At 41.3% G+C, this 22,835-nt stretch overlaps 2 protein-coding genes across 2 annotated transcripts in view; one reads left to right on the top strand and one right to left on the bottom strand.

The window, feature by feature from the left end:
• Nucleotides 1–261: 261 nt before the first annotated feature.
• Nucleotides 262–4,692, top strand: rab20 (RAB20, member RAS oncogene family). Its single transcript, XM_030787217.1, has 2 exons — nucleotides 262–692; nucleotides 3,720–4,692. Exons 1-2 carry the CDS (start codon nucleotides 434–436, stop codon nucleotides 4,283–4,285), a joined length of 825 nt encoding a protein of 274 aa, XP_030643077.1. The 5' UTR covers nucleotides 262–433; the 3' UTR covers nucleotides 4,286–4,692.
• Nucleotides 4,693–5,811: 1,119 nt separating this feature from the next.
• col4a2 (collagen, type IV, alpha 2) overlaps nucleotides 5,812–22,835 on the bottom strand; it is a 62,318-nt gene continuing 45,294 nt past the window's right edge. The window contains exons 8-47 of the mRNA XM_030787603.1: nucleotides 22,763–22,798; nucleotides 22,544–22,597; nucleotides 22,359–22,394; nucleotides 22,216–22,257; nucleotides 22,032–22,103; nucleotides 21,616–21,651; nucleotides 21,193–21,246; nucleotides 21,039–21,074; nucleotides 20,574–20,618; nucleotides 20,165–20,228; nucleotides 18,954–19,064; nucleotides 18,597–18,743; nucleotides 18,240–18,311; nucleotides 17,872–18,023; nucleotides 17,636–17,708; nucleotides 17,358–17,464; nucleotides 16,767–16,950; nucleotides 16,209–16,253; nucleotides 15,735–15,809; nucleotides 15,262–15,360; nucleotides 14,295–14,516; nucleotides 13,722–13,883; nucleotides 13,316–13,486; nucleotides 12,436–12,579; nucleotides 12,155–12,280; nucleotides 11,754–11,935; nucleotides 11,562–11,625; nucleotides 11,357–11,431; nucleotides 11,120–11,227; nucleotides 10,892–10,999; nucleotides 10,725–10,796; nucleotides 10,238–10,363; nucleotides 9,885–10,001; nucleotides 9,295–9,456; nucleotides 8,909–9,007; nucleotides 8,573–8,719; nucleotides 8,362–8,478; nucleotides 7,642–7,833; nucleotides 7,062–7,348; nucleotides 5,812–6,916 (exon numbers count right to left, since the gene is read on the bottom strand). Coding sequence (XP_030643463.1) covers nucleotides 6,659–6,916; nucleotides 7,062–7,348; nucleotides 7,642–7,833; nucleotides 8,362–8,478; nucleotides 8,573–8,719; nucleotides 8,909–9,007; nucleotides 9,295–9,456; nucleotides 9,885–10,001; nucleotides 10,238–10,363; nucleotides 10,725–10,796; nucleotides 10,892–10,999; nucleotides 11,120–11,227; nucleotides 11,357–11,431; nucleotides 11,562–11,625; nucleotides 11,754–11,935; nucleotides 12,155–12,280; nucleotides 12,436–12,579; nucleotides 13,316–13,486; nucleotides 13,722–13,883; nucleotides 14,295–14,516; nucleotides 15,262–15,360; nucleotides 15,735–15,809; nucleotides 16,209–16,253; nucleotides 16,767–16,950; nucleotides 17,358–17,464; nucleotides 17,636–17,708; nucleotides 17,872–18,023; nucleotides 18,240–18,311; nucleotides 18,597–18,743; nucleotides 18,954–19,064; nucleotides 20,165–20,228; nucleotides 20,574–20,618; nucleotides 21,039–21,074; nucleotides 21,193–21,246; nucleotides 21,616–21,651; nucleotides 22,032–22,103; nucleotides 22,216–22,257; nucleotides 22,359–22,394; nucleotides 22,544–22,597; nucleotides 22,763–22,798 — 4,479 coding nt within the window. The 3' untranslated portion in view covers nucleotides 5,812–6,658. The remainder of the gene's footprint in view (nucleotides 6,917–7,061; nucleotides 7,349–7,641; nucleotides 7,834–8,361; nucleotides 8,479–8,572; nucleotides 8,720–8,908; nucleotides 9,008–9,294; nucleotides 9,457–9,884; nucleotides 10,002–10,237; nucleotides 10,364–10,724; nucleotides 10,797–10,891; nucleotides 11,000–11,119; nucleotides 11,228–11,356; nucleotides 11,432–11,561; nucleotides 11,626–11,753; nucleotides 11,936–12,154; nucleotides 12,281–12,435; nucleotides 12,580–13,315; nucleotides 13,487–13,721; nucleotides 13,884–14,294; nucleotides 14,517–15,261; nucleotides 15,361–15,734; nucleotides 15,810–16,208; nucleotides 16,254–16,766; nucleotides 16,951–17,357; nucleotides 17,465–17,635; nucleotides 17,709–17,871; nucleotides 18,024–18,239; nucleotides 18,312–18,596; nucleotides 18,744–18,953; nucleotides 19,065–20,164; nucleotides 20,229–20,573; nucleotides 20,619–21,038; nucleotides 21,075–21,192; nucleotides 21,247–21,615; nucleotides 21,652–22,031; nucleotides 22,104–22,215; nucleotides 22,258–22,358; nucleotides 22,395–22,543; nucleotides 22,598–22,762; nucleotides 22,799–22,835) is intronic.

Here is a 22,835-nt window from a genome sequence, read left to right as displayed (position 1 = left end):
CAACAAAACTTCAGTTTATCATAGAACCTCGTAACGTTAAACTGTGGCATAACGCAATGGGTTCCTTTCTCTTCATAAATATATATTTAAGAGTCAAGGATTCTACTCTGAACACGATAAGTAGTAACTCTGTGAACAGATGCTACTGTTAATAAGTAAAAACGCTTTAAAGTTATCTGGCCAACCCCTCCCTAATTTCGTACGTCCGATGTCGTCAGCGTTGCCGTTAAACTCCATGAAGCTGGAAGGGACTTCAGACGAAAGTTCCTTGGACTTAACCTGTGTGGTTTGCGCATGTGATTCTGCCTGAGTGAACAGGTCAGCCTCTCATCGACATTACGCGTGCATAAACCAGATTCAAGGATCGTTAGAAGTCATGTCTTGCGAAGACAAGAGCGCTCTTCCATCTTTTTACGTTTGTGAAACATTTTAAATGATCATAAAGTATAGTGTGGTGGTTTCTCCGTCGCTGAAGGCAAACCAGCGGCAAGTAACAACAACCATGCCGGAGTCAACAAAAATGAAGAAACCCGACGTAAAGATTGTTATACTGGGTGACATGAACGTCGGCAAAACGTCTCTGCTTCATAGATATACTGAGAGGAAATTTAAGGACACGATAAGTACAGTCGGAGGGGCGTTTTTCCTGAAACAGTGGGGGCCCTATAACATTTCCATATGGGACACCGCTGGTAAGAAGTTGGATGAAAACTGCAGCTTTAAATCGAGATTCTGTAGTTTTACAGCTTTTCAGATTCACACATGCAGAGATATCCTGTTCGAGATAGTAGTCTACACATCCTTAAATACTACTACTTAACCTTTAACGTTATTTGGTACTTCATTCCAAATGATCTCAGTTGATTGAGTAGACTTGTTATGTTGTTTATGATTGCCTGCAGATGCCGTGCTGCTTGTCTTGTGACAAGCTGGATTTAATTCTAGCTGCATATTTTTTTTTTTTATCACCCGGAGTAAATACTGATCCAAGACAAGCTTTATTGTTACGAAATGAGTAGCGATAACATTCATATTGTTCAGACGCTTTTGTAAGTGATTGTTATGGTTATCACATGGTCTAGTGTAGCGTACGTGACGCTTGTTTTAGGTTTCGGCCCAGTTGTAGGAAACTGCTGATGGCTTTTGTTCAGCTAATTTCTCATACCTGCGATACCGGTTTAACCTGTTATGATTGGACGTCCTGGCATCAGATTTTTAATTATTAACACGGTATCCCAGAGGTCAAATTTCTGATAGGTATTTTTCTGCATTTAACTGGTTGTTATTTAAGACATTATCTTACTCACGCCTGACTAAGAGTTAATTCTTTCACATCAGTAGTTAAACGTAATATTTCATCATTCCAAATTCAGATCGTTCAAGTAGTACCAGCTTCTGATACTGAGTCTGTGACAGCAAGAGTCACGGTTCTCAAGTTTTGACATACACATAAGACAAATAGACTATTTTGATCAGGGGGGGCTTCCATCACAGGATCAAACACACTGTGTTCCCATGGTTGGAACCATTACTTTAACTAGCTTTGATCTCTAGGGTAGAGTCTGAAGAGTGTATCACAAATTAGGAAGTTAAAGTTAATTCCTTTAACACTTAGCACATGAAATGCCATTTTTGTCAGTGCTGAAACAGTCACCATCATTTGTAAGGGAAAATGAAGATTCCTTTATGTACCCCATATGAAATGGAAGCCTCTGCAATGTTTCACTGTGTAAAATGGCTGGTTGTTTTGGTAACTCAACACAGTGCAAACAGAGCATCTGCACTCCGACGTCTGATAGACCCAGACTTTGTCTCAAGGTCCATTCTTTGGCCTGGCTAGGGTATGCAACTCACTCAGTGCTGTATTTTGAGAATTATTAAACAGGTAGGCCTAGCCTGTGAGACAAGACGGGGTCAACCAGTTCCTCATTCTACACACAGTCTGTGACGAAGGGAAATGTGATTCTGAATTTCAAGATGCATATTAGCTTTGCTAAGCTCTGTGATTACGCCTTTTTTTTCACAGTTTGTTGTGAAATTTGGAGCGAAAGTTTTACATGCCTACACACACACACACACACACACACACACAGAGCACACAGTAACACTTCGTTTTGCAGGATCACTTCCCGTGGAACTTTATTTCTTTTCCTCTGCTGATGACAGTGTGAACATTTGTGTTGTTTTTAGTCCTCTGTCAGCCAAGTGATCACATGCCAGTGAAGTAACACCATTAAGAGTGTAAGTGTGGAGATAGTGTCAATGATGAAAGAGGACGTGAGGCAGTGGGGACTTGTTTTTCACCCTAAAATTTCTGAAATTATCATCACAGTGCAACCTTATTGACTCTGTTTTTTCAAAGCAGAACTTTCTGTTTTGGCTGTGTACTGTTTTGCTCCACCCAGCTTTAATTCTGGAAAAACTTTGACCCAAAAAGCTGTTTACCCAAACACTGTTCTGTTAAAACTATAGCTCTGTTTAAACTTTCAGGCTCAAATATTCAAGTTCAGCGTGTAGGGAATCTCTTAATGAGAAAGTATTCATATAAAGGCATATTTGACAGATGAAGTACTGACTGAGGAACAAAATGCCTTCTCATATATGCCAAAAAGACACAGACAGTCAGACACATGCACGCACACAGTGGAAGCTATTGTGATAAAGGCCACAAGTGAAAGAGAGCAGCATATTTTCACAACAATAGGATCTTGTGTTTGAATTCTCAGTCTGTTACATTTCATCCATTTGTGGCAAGCCATTTGGGGTGTGTGTGTGCGCATGTGCATGTGTTTGTTAGTTTGTTTGTTTCCATATAGAATATCTGTTATTTTGCACTGTGCCTCTTTTTAGAACATTGTGACAAAGCCAGACAAACAAATACTAATGGAAGTCCTACAATAAAGTAGGGCTGAGTCGAATGCCATTTTTGTGCCAGTCGTATTTTAGCCAACCTTTTTTCGAACGAAGCTTCGAATGTCTGTGACCTGAAGTCATTGTTTTGGCCCGTGGTTTCGGGATACTCTACTTTCTACTCAATAATATGAGTAAAGAGATGGTGAATATGAGAAACTGCAAGTCACACTTTTTTTCAAATTTAAACCCAGAGTTTGAACTAAACTTAGGCATAACTAACAGTAATTTACTAAGATAGCCATTTTATGAATTCAGAAATAAACTTACACTTTTCAGATGGTTTCCCAAATTTGTTGTTGAGTGATGGTACACGAGTTTTATCTTGCATATTTGTCAACCTGTCATCTGTCAGCAACACAAGGCTTCCGTTAGTGCAAATGTGTTTATTGGCAAAATTGTTTATGTTTAATGACAATAAAAAGTAGGCCACTTTAACATCTAAATTTTTTGTATTACTGTAGAAATAACCTTAAACCTACACCTAAGCAACCATTGTAATAATCGAATGCCTGATTTCACAATCGAATGCCAGTTCAATGAACGAAGCTTCGAGAATTTTTCAGTACAACCCTGCAACGAAGTGTTGACTTCAAAATAAAGTTTTCTGCTTTTAACACACAGATACTAACAAAGGCACAGCTCATCTTTTGGGGGCCCAAGCAGAAAAGCTGCCAGAATTCTGTTGTTTTATTCCTGTTTGGATATTCTGCTGCTGTTTCCCATGTAACCATCACTTTCACAAGATGTAGAACTGGTTTCTTAACTTGGTGTGTAATGATGGGTCTGTGCTCTGCTGTGCTGTTCAGGTCGAGAGCAGTTCCATGGTCTGGGTTCTATGTACTGCCGTGGTGCTGCAGCAGTGATCCTCACCTACGACGTTACCAACTGGCAGAGCCTGGCAGAGCTGGAGGACCGTTTCCTATCCCTGACCGACACCGCCAGCACAGATTGTATCTTCGCCATCGTTGGCAACAAGGCTGACCTCACCGACCCCCACGCCCAGGCCGCGACGTCGGGCGGTGGGCAAGCGGACGCGGAGCTGGGCGGAGTTCAAACTCAGCCATTACCTGCATGTCCTACGCCACCTGCGTCACCTCTCCTGAACAAACAGGTGAGCAAAGAGGATGCCATGGCACTTTATGGGCGTGTGCTTCGCTACAAAGGCCTGGAAGAAAAGACCAGCCCACCTGCTGAGAAGATGTGCTTCGAAACCAGCGCCAAGACTGGCTACAATGTGGACATGCTGTTCGAGACTCTTTTTGACATGGTGCTGCCCTCTATCCTGAAAAAGAGGAGAGAGGGAGAGAACTCCACTGTTGACCTAGAAGAGTCCAGGGGGTCTAAGAGGACTAAAGCAGGCTGCTGTGCGTAGGACAGCAGAGGGACAAAGAAGGGGAAGAAACGCTTGTTGCTGTATTTATGAGGGTTATATTCCACAAACAGTATTTTGTTTTTTCTTCCTAAGAAAGTGCTGCAAGTTTAAGAGAGGCCCCTTTGAGGGAGGAAGAACAAACACTGAATTCATTAACTATGACTGAGTAATTTCTTAGATTTTAAAATACTGTTATTTGCACTTTTGTGTATGACCAAAAAGAGATAAACATTCCTGAAATGTCTTTTTTTTAAAACATGAAAGGACTGAAATGGCACTTAAATCATTGTAGTTAGTCAACTGAAATATATTTTTACTGATCACACTGAATTGTGAAATTGTTTGGATGTGTTATTTTTTATGAAATGAAAATGCAAAAACTTGTGTCTAATAAAGAGGTTGAATTTCATCCAAACAGCTTTCATATAGTTTTTAGGAGCCTGTGGGTCTGGCACGTTTATTGGACGGGTTACAGTATGGTGTATGAAACAGACAGTATGTCAGTTTACATGTGCTGTCCGTCATCTTTGGGGGGGGGGGGGTGCACTGTTCTTGGAGGATTCTTTTTTTTTTTTTTTACCTCTGGTGTTATGATTACTTTGTAAAATTTCGAATCTGAAAGCTTTGTTTACCTACATGCAGATGCTTACAATAATCTCTCTGGTTTAAACAGAAAAGCAGAAACACCACACTAGTTTAACAGACCAAGGTATGTCTTTGGGTGTTAAAAAATCACATTGACCGTTGGGTTTATTTGTAACTCAAAATCATATTCAATGTAATTACATCAAACAGACAGCCAATAACACAATCCATTGTGTGAAACAGCAAAAGGAAATAATTGCAAAGAAGTGGATGATATTTATAAAGAAACTGAATAGTTATTTTCTCAGGCTACATTCTCAAATCTGAATGTTGTGCTATACAGAACTATGCTGCTTTGGTTATAAAAAGAGGTTTTATGTTTGTGAAGAACTTCAGACCAAACATGGCTGCACACACATTTTTGGTTTTAGGCTAACTCCCTCCCTTTTTATACATTTAATTAGGCGATTTACGTGCCATAGTTTTTCTGAGCATATTTGGATTTACAGTATTTGAGGGAAAAATACTAAAAAGAAATATCCAAAAATAGTTACTTTTTGGACATTTTGATCATTAATACCCAGAGAATACAGCCAATTCAAGCAAGATTTCTCAAAACTGTAAACACGAGTTACCTGGAGAAACAATCAGTGCAATTTGTATAACTGAGAATGGATACATAAACTTGGAAGAAGAACAAGTTATCAATATTTCTAATATGTGAAACACCACTGATAATTTTAAAATGTGTTAATATGTGGTCTGAAATATAATGGTCTTAAAAGCTGCAATAGGGGTGTGTGTCTGCAGCATATTTTCAGTTACCAGAGACAGGAGAGGAAAGTGAATAACAGTTCAAGTGCAGACAAAAAAAAACAGAATCTCTGTCCAAAGCAAAAAAACCAAAAAAACAAAACAAAACAAAAAACAGCCAAAAAAAATAAAACATAATTTACAGCTGGTAAAAAAGGTGTTAGCATATCTATGATAAACTATTTTCATATACAACATCTTAAAAGGAAACATAAGGGATCTAACTGTTATAGCAGTTTGTAAGATGTAAATATTCAACAAGGAACAGTTCTGTTACTGTAACCGGCACCATTGTAATTGTTATGCTGTTAATTTAGCTGTTGTTAATAAAATTTTACATAACATATTCATAATTACAAATCTATTTTTGAAGGAAACAGTCACAAAGTATTGCCAAACATTACAAACAAGGGGAACAGTGCATACGCATGGGCCTCTTTGGTTTTGCTGTACGTTCTTGATAGCATCTATCATGCAAGATTGCTTTGAAACATAACTGAGGTAATAAGTTAGAAGTATAAGCACCATATCAAATGAAGGGAAAAAAAGTAAATAGATATAAAAGAAAAGCATGTCTTTCACACTTTCTTCTAATTTTGGGATTCTCTCCTTCTATACACCTTGTATGTAATATGAACATTTTCTGCGGTCCTAAGGCACATGGCGGTAGCTACAGGAGGGGATTGTTTGGGGAACAATAATGTGTTTTTCAAGGTCACACATGGCAACGTATACACACAGTGTAATTTATACCTAGATGACAAACCTAAAACTTAGATTTGCTCTAGGTCTGGTGCAGTAATATTTCAAGTGTATCTCTAATTCCTGATCAGCTTGTCAACGTTCATACCAGGGTTAGGAATACTAGTGACTCAGTGCCAACTATGCTATAAAAACTTGGCACATTTTGTCGATGTTACCACGTACTCACGCTGCCAAAAATGATTGTGCCCTTGAGTCAAAATCAATTTCCGTTTACAGGTTCTTCATGCAGACCTGACATCTGCTGATGCGGGACAAGTGCTGGCCTGCCTTGAGTGTCTCAGAGCCAGCTGAACTCTGGAAAGAAGGCTCTTCAATTGTTGTCAACCAGAAACTGTACTCGTTGGCAAAGTAGTGACAGGTGCCCTTGGCCCCATTACATTCTATGAAGGGAGTGGTGCGGAAATCCTCCAGACAAGAACCTGGCGACACCAAGGACTGCCCACCACCCTCGTCACCGGCTGCTGTGTGCTGTATTGGAGAGAAAGAGGACAAAAGGTCAAATTTTGGATGTCTGGTGACATGGGAAAATGTCTAGTTGGCTCAAACTGTGAAAATGAGAGTAGGGAATTAAAAAAAAAAAAAGGGGAAGAATAACAGGAAAATGATTCCTCACCATTAGGAAGGAGTAGCCAATCCACAGGCTCCTCCAGCCTGTGGGGCATTGTGGGATGCTGCTGTCCTGGCTGTGGATTGCGATGGCGACAGAAGGTGCCTCGCACACTGAGCAGCGGCTGATATATGGCTTGATTTCTGACTCTTCCACAGGCATCATGGGAATAGGGGCAGTAGTAGAGAGCCAGTAGGATTTATCATTTCGGCTAGCATAGTAGCACAAATCGCCAGGGTTGCAGTATAGGAAGGGCATGGTGCTAAAGCGAGGGAGGCAGGAACCTGCTAGACCTGGTTTTAACAAGAGGGACAGGAAGCTGACATAAGCAAAAGACCAAAATGCTTACCATTTTCACCCTTCTCATAAAGCAGTCTTCAATCAACTGCAGCAGTAACGTTTCTTACGTCTGTTGCACAATCCATAAACATTTAGAAAATGTATCCTTTCTCAAATTGGCACTCTGTGAATGGACACCGTTAGGATACCATCTTCATTTATGTAAATGGCAATAGAGTGTCAAACCATGTAAGGGTGTTCACCTGTTACTTTGCAGATATCTCTTGCCAGTGTTCACTGTACTCACCCAGGTCCTGATTGTGAGCCTTCTCTTGCCCCTCAAAGTACAACAGACTGTACCCATCCCAAAGTTTGGTCATGCCAACGGGGCACATGGGAGTCTGCTCAGACTGGCTGTGTTTTACCAGTAGGTATCCAACACTGATACTACGGCCAGGCATACCGGGGAGTCCAGGAATACCGGGGCGTCCACGGTGACCTAATGGAGAGACACACAAATAATTGGCTTTCTTAGGAACGGCAGCAACATATTCCTATGTTAACCCTGAGCCCTTCACATGGATTATTGCATGATGATGCGTCTACTCTTAACTTTCAGGTCATCAACTGCTCCACAGTCCTTACTTGAAAGATGCTTATTTTTTCAGGTGCATATGTCTGTTCATTTTTCCCTCTGAATTTTCTACTAAAATGAACATATTATGTGAGTGAATTAATGCAACACTTTGACTGGATCAGTCATTTAGGTCCAACATAATCTTAAAAGACCGTAACTCTGGACAAACTGCAACCTAAAAAAAACACTTCCACAACAGGTTATTCCAGACTGATCTTAAAAACAAAATCTGTAAAAGAGCAAAAACTCTGTCATGACCCATTCCCATGGATCAGTCTCAGTAATCCAGACCCAGGGGACTAGCTGCCTCCAGTCCTTAATCCAGTAATCCAGTACAGAATCCCATAATCCTAATCCTCCTACGTCCATCCAAACAATGCTGACCATTACCTTCTAGACCCTGCAGGCCAGGGTGTCCAATTGATCCGGTCTCCCCACGAAAACCAGGATTTCCTGGAATTCCTGAAAGTCCCGGCATCCCTTTCTCTCCAGCAGGACCCAAGAACCCTTCAGAAAGAGAGAGAAGAAGAGATGAGCAGATAATAAGTATTAGTCTGCTTTCAGTCAACTGTTTAGATTTCACTGTGTGGAGGATTCTCACCTGGATCTCCAGGTGGACCCTCTGGGCCAGGTTCCCCTCGCTCTCCCTCTGGTCCCCGGATTCCCCATGGACCTGGAGGACCCCTCTCCCCTGCTAGTACTGGTGGCTGTGGTGGGAGTCCCATTGCACCTGGAGCTCCAGGAAAACCTATGAGGGATCAAGTTGGAGAAATGTGACAGTGAAGCCACACTGTATTGAAACAAAAAAACTTTATGGTTTACAGGATTTTTTTTAAGTGGACATAGATTGCCTCCAAATTGCAAGAAGTCGGTGGTTCCAGTGTAACCCACAGACAAAAACAGCTATATCATCGGTGAGAGTTGAGCTATTAATTACCTGGGGGTCCAGTATCTCCTTTAGGGCCAACGGGACCTCTATCACCTTGGAAACCAGGTCTTCCAGGAACTCCCATCATTCCTTGTTCTCCCTTCTTGCCTTCAGGGCATAAAACATTCAGTTTCAACAACAACAACAACTAAAAAAGTTTCCCACCATGACACTTATTGGACCCAGAAATATGAACACAATCTCTACTGATTTCGATAAAACACTTGTTGTGTCTTCCTTTTAAAATCTTACTGGTGCTCCAGGGAGCTTAAAATTGTCCCGTTTGCAAGTTCCATCTTTAGCATTTCTTACATTTGTTAGGAGAAATTAAAGGTGAAATTATGAAGCAAATAATAAAAATAACGATCACTGCCATTCTAGGATTTGATTTGCACCTTTTGATCCGGAGACTCCAGGCTGTCCTGAAAATCCTCTTTGTCCTGTTTGTCCCTGGATCCCTTTCAGTCCAGGATAGCCCACTGCACCGGGATCCCCCTGCTCTCCTTTATCTCCAAAAGGAGATGGAAGGCCTGGATAACCTTGTGCTCCAGGTAAACCTGACAGGTTACAGCATCAAGCAGAATGAATGAAAATGAAATGAACAAACAAACAAAAAAATTGGGGACACTGGTACACGTACTGCTTACCTCAGTAGCTGAATAAAAGCTGAACGATTTGTCAAATTTTGTGATTTTCTTAAATATAAATAAGCAGCTGCTTTCACATTCCTGAAACTGTTGCATTATTGCAGCATGCACATACAGGAGACACAACTGAAAGGTTTGCTATATTCTTGAGCAAAAGGGTTGTTATCCTCATTCCCACTTCAGTACAGTCTATCTTTCCTGTTTCAGCATTTCTTTCATTTTATCTGTATTACCATAAACGAGCATACCAGCGTCACAGCATCAAGGCTTAAAGAGCCCAGGAGAAAGTATGCATGCTGTAACTTCCAATCGGTATATTAGCATGGTGTCTACTGCACCTTGGGTTCCTTTTTGGCCAGGAAAGCCACTGTCTCCAGGTGCACCTTTTCTGCCAGGAAATCCCGGTGGCCCTGGGGGACCCTGGAGTCCTGGAAATCCAGAGTGGCCCTGATCACCTGAAAAAATGCGGGAAAAATCAGGTTTTTTTTTTTTTTACACCTTTTCAAACATACAGTAATGAGTTGTATAATCTTGCTCTGAGCACGCCACATAAAGTACTGTGGTTTTGCACAGGATTATCTGTAGTTAAAACCTGCAGTGATATGACAGAAAAAGTACATTTAACTATAAGGGGGGGGGGGGGGTAAAAGCCCTTTTACATGACATGGATAAAACATGCTGAATATCTAACCTGGATCTCCTTGGGAACCTTGAGGGCCCACTAAGCCTGGGGAACCAGCCCGTATGCTGGGTATACCTCCTTCTCCTTTATCACCCTTTAATCCAGGCTCACCTGGAAGACCCCAGGTATCCACACCTGGTGGAAGAGGTCACAAAACAGTTGAAAACGAGTTTACACCTCACTTTTCACAAACTTCTTCTTTTTCATACCCTACCAACATGCCATGTAGGGTACTAATAAAGTATGATCATCATTTGGAGTATGAGTCAGGTATAATATTATATATAAATGTATAATATATAAATGTATATATCAATATATTCCAAAAACAACCTAAAGTCTTGCAGTAGTCTTAAATGAAGACTGCAGTAACATCCATAACTTAATTAACCCTATGCCATTTCTCAGGAAACTGTACTATTACAAACAAACACAGAAAAAACAACAGACTAAAAACAATGGCAACAACAACAACAACAATAATTTGAAGGTATACCTGGAAATCCTGTGCTGCCTTTTATACCTTTCAGACCGTCCAATCCAAAAATACCTTTCAGTCCAGGGAAACCTATACCAAAGCACACAGTGCATATAAAGTCAACAATTCAACAGTCATTAGGTTTAAACTGCACTCTCTCCTGGTTGATTTGGATATAGCTGTACCTCTTTGTCCTGGATGACCTTGTTTACCAGGGGTTCCTGCCTCTCCAGGCACTCCTGGCCAGCCCTTCTGTCCCTGGTTTCCCGGGAATCCCTGTAGTCCTTCAGAACCTAATAACAAAATGGAAGAGATCTGGTTAATATTCTGTAAATGTACTGCAGTTTGCTCAAGTTCCAAGCAATCACATTGACTAAAAGAGTCTGATCACAGGAAAAAAAAGGCTCTCATACCTTGCTGTCCATGTTCTCCAGGATCTCCTTGACCCCCTTTGACCCCAACAATGCCATCAAAGCCAGGGCTCCCTGTGTCCCCATGCTCACCTATGGCTCCTCTCCGGCCTATTACAAGGACACAGGTGAAAAGCAGATCAAGGTACTACATAGTTGCCACAGTAACAGTCCTGACAAAAAGCCTCAGCTGAATCTGTGCAACTGTTCTATGAATCTCCCTTGCCTTCCTTCTCTCACCTGGAGGTCCAGAAATTCCATCTTCACCCCTTGTTCCTGTGGCTCCTTGAAGGTTAATGATGGCACCTTTGTCACCTGAAAAAAGTGTGGCTGTTACTCAGCACTTCGTTGTCATGGCAAACTGTCTTTAATGTATATAAATCAGTAATCAGCATAAAAATGTTGAGCATTCTGCTGAGGCATAATTTTGTAAAGGATGTCTTACCTTTAGTTCCAGTGAATCCTGGATCTCCTGGTGATCCATATGCACCGGGTGTTCCTTTTTCCCCCTGTATGGGTTTAGAGAGAGAACACCACATAAACCAATGTATGCAGGAGACCTTCTTGAGTCTGAATTTTTATATCAGCTTGGTAGCTATATTGAGGAGGGACATAAAAGAAATTTGAATCTCCTCACCCTGAAACCAGGCATTCCAGGAAAACCCTGGAATCCAGGTAAGCCAGTAGGACCTGGCATTCCTTTTGGGCCAGGAAGTCCTTCTGGTCCTTGCGTCCCTATGTTGCCTTTCTCATCACTGGGGTCCCCTGGTGGACCATCATGTCCCCATTCCCCTGGAACTCCAGGATAACCTTTGGGACCTGTCGCACAGATAATAAAGTTATTAGGTAATTTTCAAAGGCACAATCTGTGAGTGCCACTTCAATCTACCTTTAACCATCTTTTTAATGGTTAACGAAATGACTGTGTGTGTGTGTGTGTGTCTGTGTGTGTGTGTGTGTGTGTGTGTATGAGAATGTATTACTCATGTAACACAAGATGTTTAAGCCTGATAAACAGATAGGTACAGAAAAATTTACCTCTGGGTCCTGGGAAGCCAGGGTCACCAGATCCTCCCTGGTCACCTTTAGTCCCCTTCATCTCTTTCTTTACTTGGGGGTGCATATGGGGCTTCTCGCCTGGAGGACCTCTCAAACCTCGGTCCCCTGTTACGACAAGGAAAGGGAGATTTTTCATTTCTATCTGGTCCATATTAATGGATTAATGATGGCGTATATTAGCTACTTTAAAAACCTCTAAAATACATATCTGTAAGAAAAACACAACTAAGTAATCTTGCTGATAAAAGGCCAAGGTTCACCTTTTTCTCCTGAATTTCCTGAGGCTCCTTTCTCTCCTGGTAGTCCTGGGAAGCCTATTTCACCTTTTATTCCTTGATGACCCTTTATACCCTCAGTCCCGCGCCTCCCCTCAAAACCTGTCATTCCCTGGGAGCCTCTGAGGCCTGAGTTAGACAGGAGATGATGTCAATTTTAATGAAAATACCAGAAAATTCCAATACCACAACCCAGTCTGTGTTGCTTTATTTGTTAACATTCTATTGCCCAAGCTATATGGCACACAATGATGCATCTGAACTGTAGTGATAGTAATGTTGATATGACCTATAATGCAAATTTAACATCTGTTACATTCTGTCACTCTAATCTGTGATATGATTGTCTGTCACTTTGTTCCATAAAGATTTCATGTCTTTCAAACTGTGTTAGTATACAGCAAATCTGCAAGTGGTCCAACAAAGTGGTCCAAAGACCTACAAAGTGGTCCAGTAGTTTGTTTGTGAGACCAGCTATAACAATTCATTTACAATTCATTTATTGTATGACGTCCTGTTGCGTAGCTATATAAATTTCTGTATAGAAATTGAGTGTCATCATAAATACTGCATTTGGAGATTTGCAACATGTAAAAATAAATTTGAATGCACAAGTTTCTGCAAACAAAATTGAATTAATACTTATCCTGAGTATATTTATATAATCTGCAATGGAGAGTTTGGATTATATATTAACACTTTTCAGTACTAATATAAAACAACACTCTCCAGAATAAACACAATTATGAAAGTAGTAAGAAGTAATTCTCGCTTATAATGAAAAGTAGCACAACATGGATATAAAAACAAAAATTAACTCCACAACATTTAATGCTTGGAAACAGCAGCCAGAAAGCACAGTAACCTTTAAAACCAGGAAGACCAGTATGTCCAGAGAATCCAGGCATTCCCTCATCACCACGAGGCCCATAGCTGCCTTTCGGACCATCAGGACCTGGGTCCCCCACAGTGCCTTTCACACCTTCAGGCCCTGGAGGGCCAGGGTCTCCTAGATCTCCTCTAGATCCAGTGGGACCTGCGGTAAGGGCAATAAAAAATTCAACAGTCAGGTCTTTATGGAGTCAACACATTGTAATTTCTCACTATTTTCCCTACAATTTCATAGGTGCTTTGGAACATGATGTATATGTATCATGAAACAGCTCTTTTAAAAGGAAACAGAGTGATGGTGTCTAATCAAATCTGATAAATCTTCATACTCAGAACTTTGTAAACAAAAATTAATAGTCCATATAATGTGTCTCCCTGACCCGGTTGTCCAGTGTTTCCTGGAGGTCCTGGGGGTCCTGCTTGACCTGGTAACCCAGGGTAGCCAAACCGTCCAGCAGGGCCAGTTCTTCCGATTTCCCCTTGTAGGCCTGGAGGACCCACCTCACCCTTAGAACCAATCATCCCAGGCATACCGTCCTTCCCTGAACATTATTATAGAGATGTGTCCATCATGGGCAGAACATGTTTTTTCAAAAATGCACATTTTAAGCTGTCATTTTACTGAACTCATAATGAGTGCGTCACATATAAACAATATGGTTATATGCATTTATAGAATACAACATTAGAATGACGATAGGTCATCTTAGAACTACAGGGTCAAACTTTTAAGTTGCGTTTACTCAAAAAAAGGGAGAATTAAGTTGACCTGTCAGTTAAAAAGTTTACTTAACCCATTTTAAAACAGTGGTCTTTGTTACGTTCTTGTTTATTAACGTAATCTACAGGTATATTGGGAAGCAAAGAGTAGATCTTCAAAATTATGCTTTATGGAATTTATGATCCTGATCCTCTACTGTTTGAACAATCCTGGTTCAAGGTCTGTGTCTCACCTGGGAATCCAACAGTGCCTGCCTCTCCCCTGATTCCTTTGACACCCCGTTGCCCTGAAGGTCCTTGTTCCCCAGGAGGTCCAGGGGAAGCCCCTAGAACCTCTCCATGAGCACCCTTCAAACCTGATGCACCATTCCGTCCGGGTGCCCCAGGAACACCTTCGGCCCCCTCAGGTCCTTTAGAACCAGGAATGCCAAAATCTCCACGAGGTCCAACAAAACCTGCGAAGCCAGAGGGGGCACTCGTTTTTTTATTTTTTTTTTTCACCAATTTTATACATTCTAGCACGCATTTTAATGTCTGTGGATATGGTTAGAGTATATGAGTGTGAATGCATTCAGTAAAAATCCTGGACAAAGACAGCACAAGATCAATGACTCAATTAACCACACCCACACTGAACACTGAATTTAGAATCTCTGTGATCGCACACACACACACTGTGAGCAGTGAACAGTAAATTTAACCTCTGCATTTAACCCATCCTATACACACTGGTAGTGAGCACACACACACCAGGAGCAGTAGCAGTGGGCAGCATGCCTGTGCCCGGGGGGCAGTTGGGGGTTAAGTGCCTTGCACTTCAGCCGTGGATGTCGTGGGAGGGGAAAGCGCTGTTCACCCACTCTCCCCACCCACACTTTTCCTGTCGGTCCTAAACCCCACTAAGCGGGTTTAGTGTAAACTCAGAGTTAGTAAACTCAGATTGAGAAGTAAACCTCCTAATAGAAGAGCCCTATGGCTTCATTCTCCTAGCACAACAAAGCCATAGGACTCTTCTATTAGGAGGTTTACTACTTATTCTGAGTTAACTAACTCAGAGTTCTCTCTAAACCCGCCTTCTGGAATAACCCCCTGGGGATTGAACTAGTGACCCTCTGGTCATGAGCCCGCTTCTCTAACCATTTGGCCATGGCTGCCCCACCCTCTGACAATCATGGCCAGATCTTCCAGATGGCACTATACCTGGTGGTCCATGTGGGCCCCCTCTGCCCTGGTCACCTTGCTCCCCTTTGGTCCCAATGGCTCCTGGTAGTCCAGAGATTCCTTTGGGACCTGGTCTACCTGAGACGCAAGCACACAGAAGCGTAAGGACATAGGTTTTCCCACATGTCTCAGTAACTGATGCTCAGTGAAGAGGGCAAAAAAAGCCTTCTCATTTTCATGTGGTTAAGATAGTTAAATATCTAAATAATCTACCTTATTATGCAAATGAGGCCCAAGGTAAGACAAGAAAACTCTCCTCCAATTCAAGTGAAGGTCAGATGGTAACTATTTGACAGTTTGATACCGATCAATTTCAAAACATCCACTGTTCAAATTTACAACTGTAGCTGAACTTTTACATCTTATCAAGTAAACATATGGCCATGTGAACCAATCCAATAAAAAGCCATCTCAAAAAAAACACAAATATAAACATCACGGAATCCAGTTACCTGGGAAACCTTCCATCCCTGGTAGACCTGGTGGACCTGGTAGTCCTGGAAGCCCAGGGACTGGTTCACACTCTCCTATGAAATAACCAAAATCAAAACATTATAGCATACTTTACAAGAACAGCATCAGGCAGCATAGAAGCCACAGGGGATGCACTGTTTGGCTGCTTTACAACAAACAAACAAACAAAAAAGCAAAGAAACCAAAAAAAAAAAAACCAAGACAAAAAAAAAGCACAAATATCCTATTGCCATATTCAGTGATCTTCTATTCAGTAACCATAGCCCAGCGTGGAACAAAGCAAAAGTAGACAAACATAATATTCATTGATTGAAAATGAGAACCAAACAGGCCAAACGGATCTACTAATGCCCAAAGCTGGTGACTGTATTCAGCGAAAGGGGGATGGCTGTGCAGGAGGCTCTGTGAGAAAAGAGAAGAGTAAAGAGTACGGCTTTCACTGTTCCAGCTACCTGCTATTATCTCCTCCCCTCGTTCTCCTCTGGAGATACAGCCTCCTTTAAATGGCAAATAATAGATAGATAGATAGATAGATAGATAGATAGATAGATAGATAGATAGATAGATAGATAGATAGATAGATAGATGATATGACAAAGACAGGGAGTGAAAGAGAGAGAGAGAGAGAGAGAGAGAGAGAGAGAGAGAGAGAGCATTCCATTCAAGTGTTAGAAAAGGTAAGATTAGCACAACTGTCAGTAGTTTAAAGAAGGCACATGGACTATAGATATCCTTTAACAAAGAGTAGAACTGACTACTACAGTAACAGACACAGTCACTGAAGTTAAACAGAATGCAAAGAAATTATTTACAGGTTCAGACACTTGTCAGTGTTAGATGGTATTTGGGGATCAATGAACTGGGTATTTCAAACACACTAGTGTCAGATTAATAGACAAGTTTAAAAAGTGAAACTTAAAACACAGAGAGCAGAGAGAAATAAAAAATAAAAAATACATAAAACAAAGGGGGGGGGGGGGCTGGGGGGTTATGAGAATCGAATTGCTTACCTGGAATACCAGGCTGCCCTTGGATTCCATCATGACCACTGATACCTGGGTCACCAGGTAGACCCCTGATTCCTTTGAGGGCTCCTAAAACCTGCCCTGGTTGTCCTATCTCTCCTATCAGTCCTGGTGCACCTGGCATGCCTGGATAGCCCTTTTCTCCAGGCTCACCAACAGGACCCTGTCCCTGGAGACCATAATGTGGAGAAGACCCTTTTGTAAGTTGTATAAATGACTGGTATCCCAAAAAGCTTCTTCAGATGTATGAATCTCACTGACTGATAATCTATTTTGTCCAATTTTACCTCATACCGAATCTATCTCAAATCCCCAACATATGGTATAACGAAGGAGTAAATTGACGCTCAGTCTTTTTGGCGATGTATGCTTATGAGGTATTAGGAATCCGACTGATGCACTGATTGTAAGTCGCTTTGGCTAAAAGCGTCTGCTAAATGCTAAATTGTAAATTGTAAATTGGTATAAGAGCACTATAAAGCATAATCTATGCATTTTTTTTTACAATATTGAGTAAATCACATGTAATTATGGATTATTGATGGTAAAATGTTAGAATGTCAGCACTAGACTCACAGGGACACCACGCAGGCCTGGAGACCCTGGAACTCCATTAGCCCCAGGTCTTCCTGGTTCTCCCTGGAAACCTCCTGGACCAGGATCCCCCGCGTCTCCACGGGATCCTGCGTCAGTGCATGCATGCATACAAAACACACAATACACATACACATACACATACACACACACACACACATACACACACAACCACACATATCAGATTGGATTTCTTTACCATTGTACCAGCCACCATTCCACATATTTTGTGTTCAAGTAAAATGTTTCCTGCACTGCACCTTTCTCAGTGATCTCTCTGAGCTCTCCCTTTCTTCCCTTGGGTCCAGGGACTCCTCGGACACCAGGAAAACCCTGCAGAAGAAAGTCACGGATGCCAAGATCATAGATTAAAAACACAGATTAAAAAAAAAATACAGGTGGGAATTCAGAAAAGTACTTTTTTTTTTTTAAATGGGCTGGATAAGAGAGCAGAAAAATAAAGGCAGGGAGGCTATTGGACAGAGTGTTTACTGACAGGCAGTCCATTGACACCTCTGGGTCCGGAATCACCCTGATCACCCGGTTGACCCCACTCTCCCATCATTCCAGGGTCACCCGGGTTACCAGCGGGGCCAGGAGGACCAGGTAGAGAGGTTACTCCATTACACTCACACAGGCCATGGTCACCTGATCAAAAAAAATGAACCACAAAACTTGTGTGATACAGGACACAAATTACAACAGCAAAAGCAGCAACAACAACAGTGCAACCTGAAGAGTAAAATGTCCAATCACAAGATGACTCACATGAGAATATGCACAACAAAGGCACACGCATATGCACTACTCTATCTACAGGCCTTTGAGAATACTACAATCAGAGTACAGAGACGCTGGTCTGACCTTTTTTTCCTTTTTGGCCTGCTGTTCCTGGACGTCCTCTTTCTCCTTCTGGACCTCTGAGGAAATCCTCCCCTGTGTCCAAACATGTCCACAGTTTTTTTGTTTGTTTGTTTGTTTGTTTTTTGTTTTTTTTTTTTTTAAACCAAACAGCACCTTGCTGTGGCTGTCTTAATTCAGCATGTCATTTTGTTGTCACAAAAAAGGTGCATACTCTCTTTTTTTTTTTTTATAAGTTTTGCACTATTTTCTTGTCTCTCTTATAAAAGTGAGGGCTTGAGAATGACCTTGAACCTGTACATTTGAGACGGACATTGCTTTGTGAGATAAAGAAGAGCTTTGATTGACAGACACACTCACATGATCCTTTAGGTCCTGGTGGTCCTCTAGGTCCAGGGAACCCATCAACACCAGGAGGTCCAGGACGTGTGGCAGGTATGCCCGGCTCACCTGGTGGACCTTTCTCTCCCTTAAACCCCTTTGGTCCAAAAGGGCCAAAGAGGTTCACTATTAAAAAATTAATGAATAGACAAATTTCTTGTTTGGTCCAAGTTATACTATATTATTGAACTGGTTATTAAACAAGTGTAAAAACATTATCATTACACACGTGAACCATCAAAAAAGAAAGCTTGTTTTTATGGAGGGGATTTTTTGGGGTTGACTATGTCTCTTCTTTGAAATGTTTGTGTTGTTTGTGTTATTATTATTGCTGACCAAATTGTTGACCGCCGGCAGATGGTCCTGGGGGGCCACGCTCCCCTTTCCATCCTGGTGGACCTGGGAGACCTTTTGGTCCTGGTTCTCCTGGAAGCCCTGGGAGACCCACTAATTGTGAGAGGAAAAAAAAAGAAAACGTGAGAGTTTTGCATCAAACAAGAAAAGGGGATGAGAACGCTTAAGAGAAAAACACAGAAGAACAAAAGAGTGAGAGAAAGACTGCATGGAAATTCCTCTTTATTTCACTCCAGTCTTTCAGTTGGGAGATATATAAACACACACACACACAAATACATATACGAATATATATATCTATGTATATATGTATGTATATGCACACACACACACACACACATATATATATTAGGGGTGTAATGGTATACAGAAGTCATGGTTCAGTTCACACCACGGTTTGGACATCACAGCTTGGTACGAGTTCGGTTCCATTGGGATAAAAGCCACCAAAAAAAAGCATAATGCTAGGTTTCTTTCATTTATTCTGAACAGAGAGTAGTAGTGCAAGTTACAGTTTGTTCCATGTAGTGTCGTATAGTCCCCCCTGAGATACTTTGTACAGCCTGTAGTGCATTACAGGTGCCACAGAATGCGAATCGCGATTTTCCTTGCCCTTTTGAAGTCTCTGAGATGAATGTGCTATGGAAACATTGTCAAAGTATGATATCATGCATTCTCCTCCTACAGCCGTACGATCTATGTGAAGAATACTAGCCTATCTACTGCCCGTTCTGAATTTGTGTGTTTGTGATGTCACGGCTGCACATGGCCGCCTACAGCAGAGTGTAGCCAATCGTAGGCTATTCACAGCCAGCATTGCCATCTATTTTATCATTAGGAAATGCGGTCTACTTCTTACTACAATGTAGCCTACCACTAAACAAGGACATAAGGTCCTTGAAAACTTATGTTGTCATTTGTTCGCACCACAATCAGACACCAAATCTTAGGGAGAAGAGAACAAACCAACGAGAAAGTGAAATGAGAGACTCACGCTTGTGAAATCTGGTTCCGCATTACGTTCATCGATCTTCACACATAGGCTAGCGTGTATTCTCTGTATGACTGCATGCACCAAACCATACACACACACACACACACACACACACGTATATGTGTGTGTGTGTGTGTGTGTGTGTGTATGTGTGTATACACATTTGTGGAGGGTATAGTAAGGACAGGCACTACAATACCTCCATTTCCACCTCCATATGGACCCTCTCGGTAAATCAGTGGTCCCGCGTCTCCCTGCTCTCCCTAAGAGGGTACACAGATCATTTCAGTGATACTATTTAATACTGTCCATTTCAGTGATACTGTTTAATACTGTTCATTTCAGTGATACTGTTTAATACTGTTCATTTCAGTGATACTGTTCAATACTGTTCATTTCAGTGATACTGTTTAATACTGTTCATTTCAGTGCAACGTTGGACTTAGCGCATTGTCTACTGGTGCATTACCAACAAAAAACAAGTTTTGAATATGATCCTTCAGTATCCTTATCTCACAGTAAGAACAGAGAACAATGGAGAATTGAATTCCATTACAACTTTAATTCCAGTGTCATCTTTAACATTGTTTTAAATATGTGAAGCAAACCTTGCGGCCTTTCTGTCCTGGATGGCCTGGCACTCCTGCATCACCCTGAGAGAGAGAGAGAGAGAGAGAGAGATGTTAGTGTGTGTGTGTGTGTGTGTGTGTGTGAGAGAGAGAGAGAGAGAGAGAGAGAGAGATGTTAGTGTGTGTGTGTGTAAGAGAAAGAGAGAGAGAGAGAGAGAGAGAGAGAGAGAGAGAGATGTTAGTGTGTGTGTGTGTGTGTGTGTGTGTGTGTGTGTGTGAGAGAGAGAGAGAGAGAGAGACGGAGGTTAGTGTGTGTGTGTGTGTGTGTGTGTGTGAGAGAGAGAGAGAGAGAGAGATGTTAGTGTGTGTGTGTGTGTGTGTGTGTGTGTGTGTATGAGAGAGAGAGAGAGAGATGTTAGAGAGAGAAATAGGTGGTGTTCAGTGTCACAGGAAGCTTGCTGAAAGGTTTATCGACATAAACATTGTCATAAGAAAAAGACATACCTTTGCTCCTGGTTTTCCATCAATTCCAGGGAATCCCTGACAGAATATACAACATACTCATCATCGTATTCTATTCAAACGATTAGCGAGGAGCAAATTAGATGGAAATATTGTTTAGAACAATACAATACAAACATAAATGAAGAGTATTTACCCGTGGTCCAGCATTCCCTTGCATACCTTCTTCACCTTTGCCATACCAATAGTCCTGCAATAAGTCAACACATTGACAACAAACAGCGAGTGAAAAATCAAAGAAAAACAGAATAAAACTCTAAAATAATGACAGATATTGCAACAGCATAGATTATACTGCGACTAACACCGGAAACAGGCATTAAAATAGACATTAGCAGTCTGTTGTGGTTACAATATGGACTGAATTTATTTGTAGCTAATTTACTGTCACTGTCACAACTTGTGCTCAAATTGGCATTACACTGAGAGTCAATAAAGAACTGAATATGAAATGTAGGTTATGCCCTGGCTGAATATGGACTGACTGCATATCATTCATATATTGACATATTTCACATCAGTCTCGTATACATATCAATAAAAAGTAGTAATCCCTCACCGCATCTCCAGTTTCACCTTTAGTACCATTTTCTCCCTGGGGTGGACAGACACACAAGTGTGTTAGTTTGGTCTATGTTTTAGAGGAAGTAGAAATATGTCCTTATACAGGGTGTTTCAGTCTTGTTGTGCTAAATTCAGCTGACCCAGGCCAAGATCCCTCAGCAGTCAATTTAAAAATGAGTGAGAAATAAACAGTGCCTATTATTTCCTACAGGTTACCACAAAAACCAGCAAAACTCTCAAGTGACTGAAGGATACGGTGTTTTTACAGAGTTGGTACTTTACTACATAGTAAATTAAACAGGAGTTCTGGGTCATTTGTTATTCGGTACCCATGAACAAACATTTTGCTATTGGACAGAATGAACAATCATTGTTTTTAAAAAACAAACAAACAAACGACTGCTGACTGACCGGATTGCCAGGGATAGAACGCGTGTGTGGGTAACTGGCGTTTCCTGGAGGTCCAGGTTCTCCAACCTCCCCCTGTGGTGAAGAAGGGAATTACAGCAAAGTCTTATAGAGAGTGAGACCGAGATTGTACCAAAGTGATGCGAGGATCAGCATGCACGGCAGACACACAGATGTTTACACTCACCTTTTCTCCTTTAATACCTTTTATGGCTTTGCCAATATAACCCTATGGAGACAGGAGACAAACATTTTGATAAGTCTTTGTTACAAAGCTGACATGAACACTGTTGTGAACTATGAGCAATTTCCAAGTGGTGTAGTACACACCTTTTGACCTGGAGGTCCAGGATCTCCACGAGGACCCTAAAGAGAAAACATGTAGTTAGAACACAGGAAATGACCTCACGCTTGTGAGTAATAAAGCATTCTATTAAACCATTAAACCATTCTATTACAATTTTTGTGACAGTGTGTGTGTATGTGTGTGTGTGACCAGAGAAACTGTTATGTACCCGAGGACCCATGGGACCCTGACGTCCAATTTGTCCTGGACTTCCACGAGGACCCTAATAGGTGAGATATATTCATTTTTTGTTGAATTTCAACTCAAGATTTCATTGTCAGGTCTCCTTTTATTTCATCATCATTTCTCTCCTATTGCTTTGTAAATCTGCTATGGCTTAATATTTCAAACCATCATGAGATTATTGAGAGAATTTAAAAGAATTTACATTGAATCCTGGGATTCCAGGACTTCCAGGATCTCCCTGTGGAAAAAAGGAAATAGTAGGAGTGGTCAATATT

Source organism: Chanos chanos, chromosome 10 (assembly GCF_902362185.1).
Source record: "Chanos chanos chromosome 10, fChaCha1.1, whole genome shotgun sequence".
NCBI classification, from domain to species: domain Eukaryota; kingdom Metazoa; phylum Chordata; class Actinopteri; order Gonorynchiformes; family Chanidae; genus Chanos; species Chanos chanos.
Note: the sequence above shows the minus strand (reverse complement) of the source record. Positions and strands in the feature narration are given on the sequence as shown.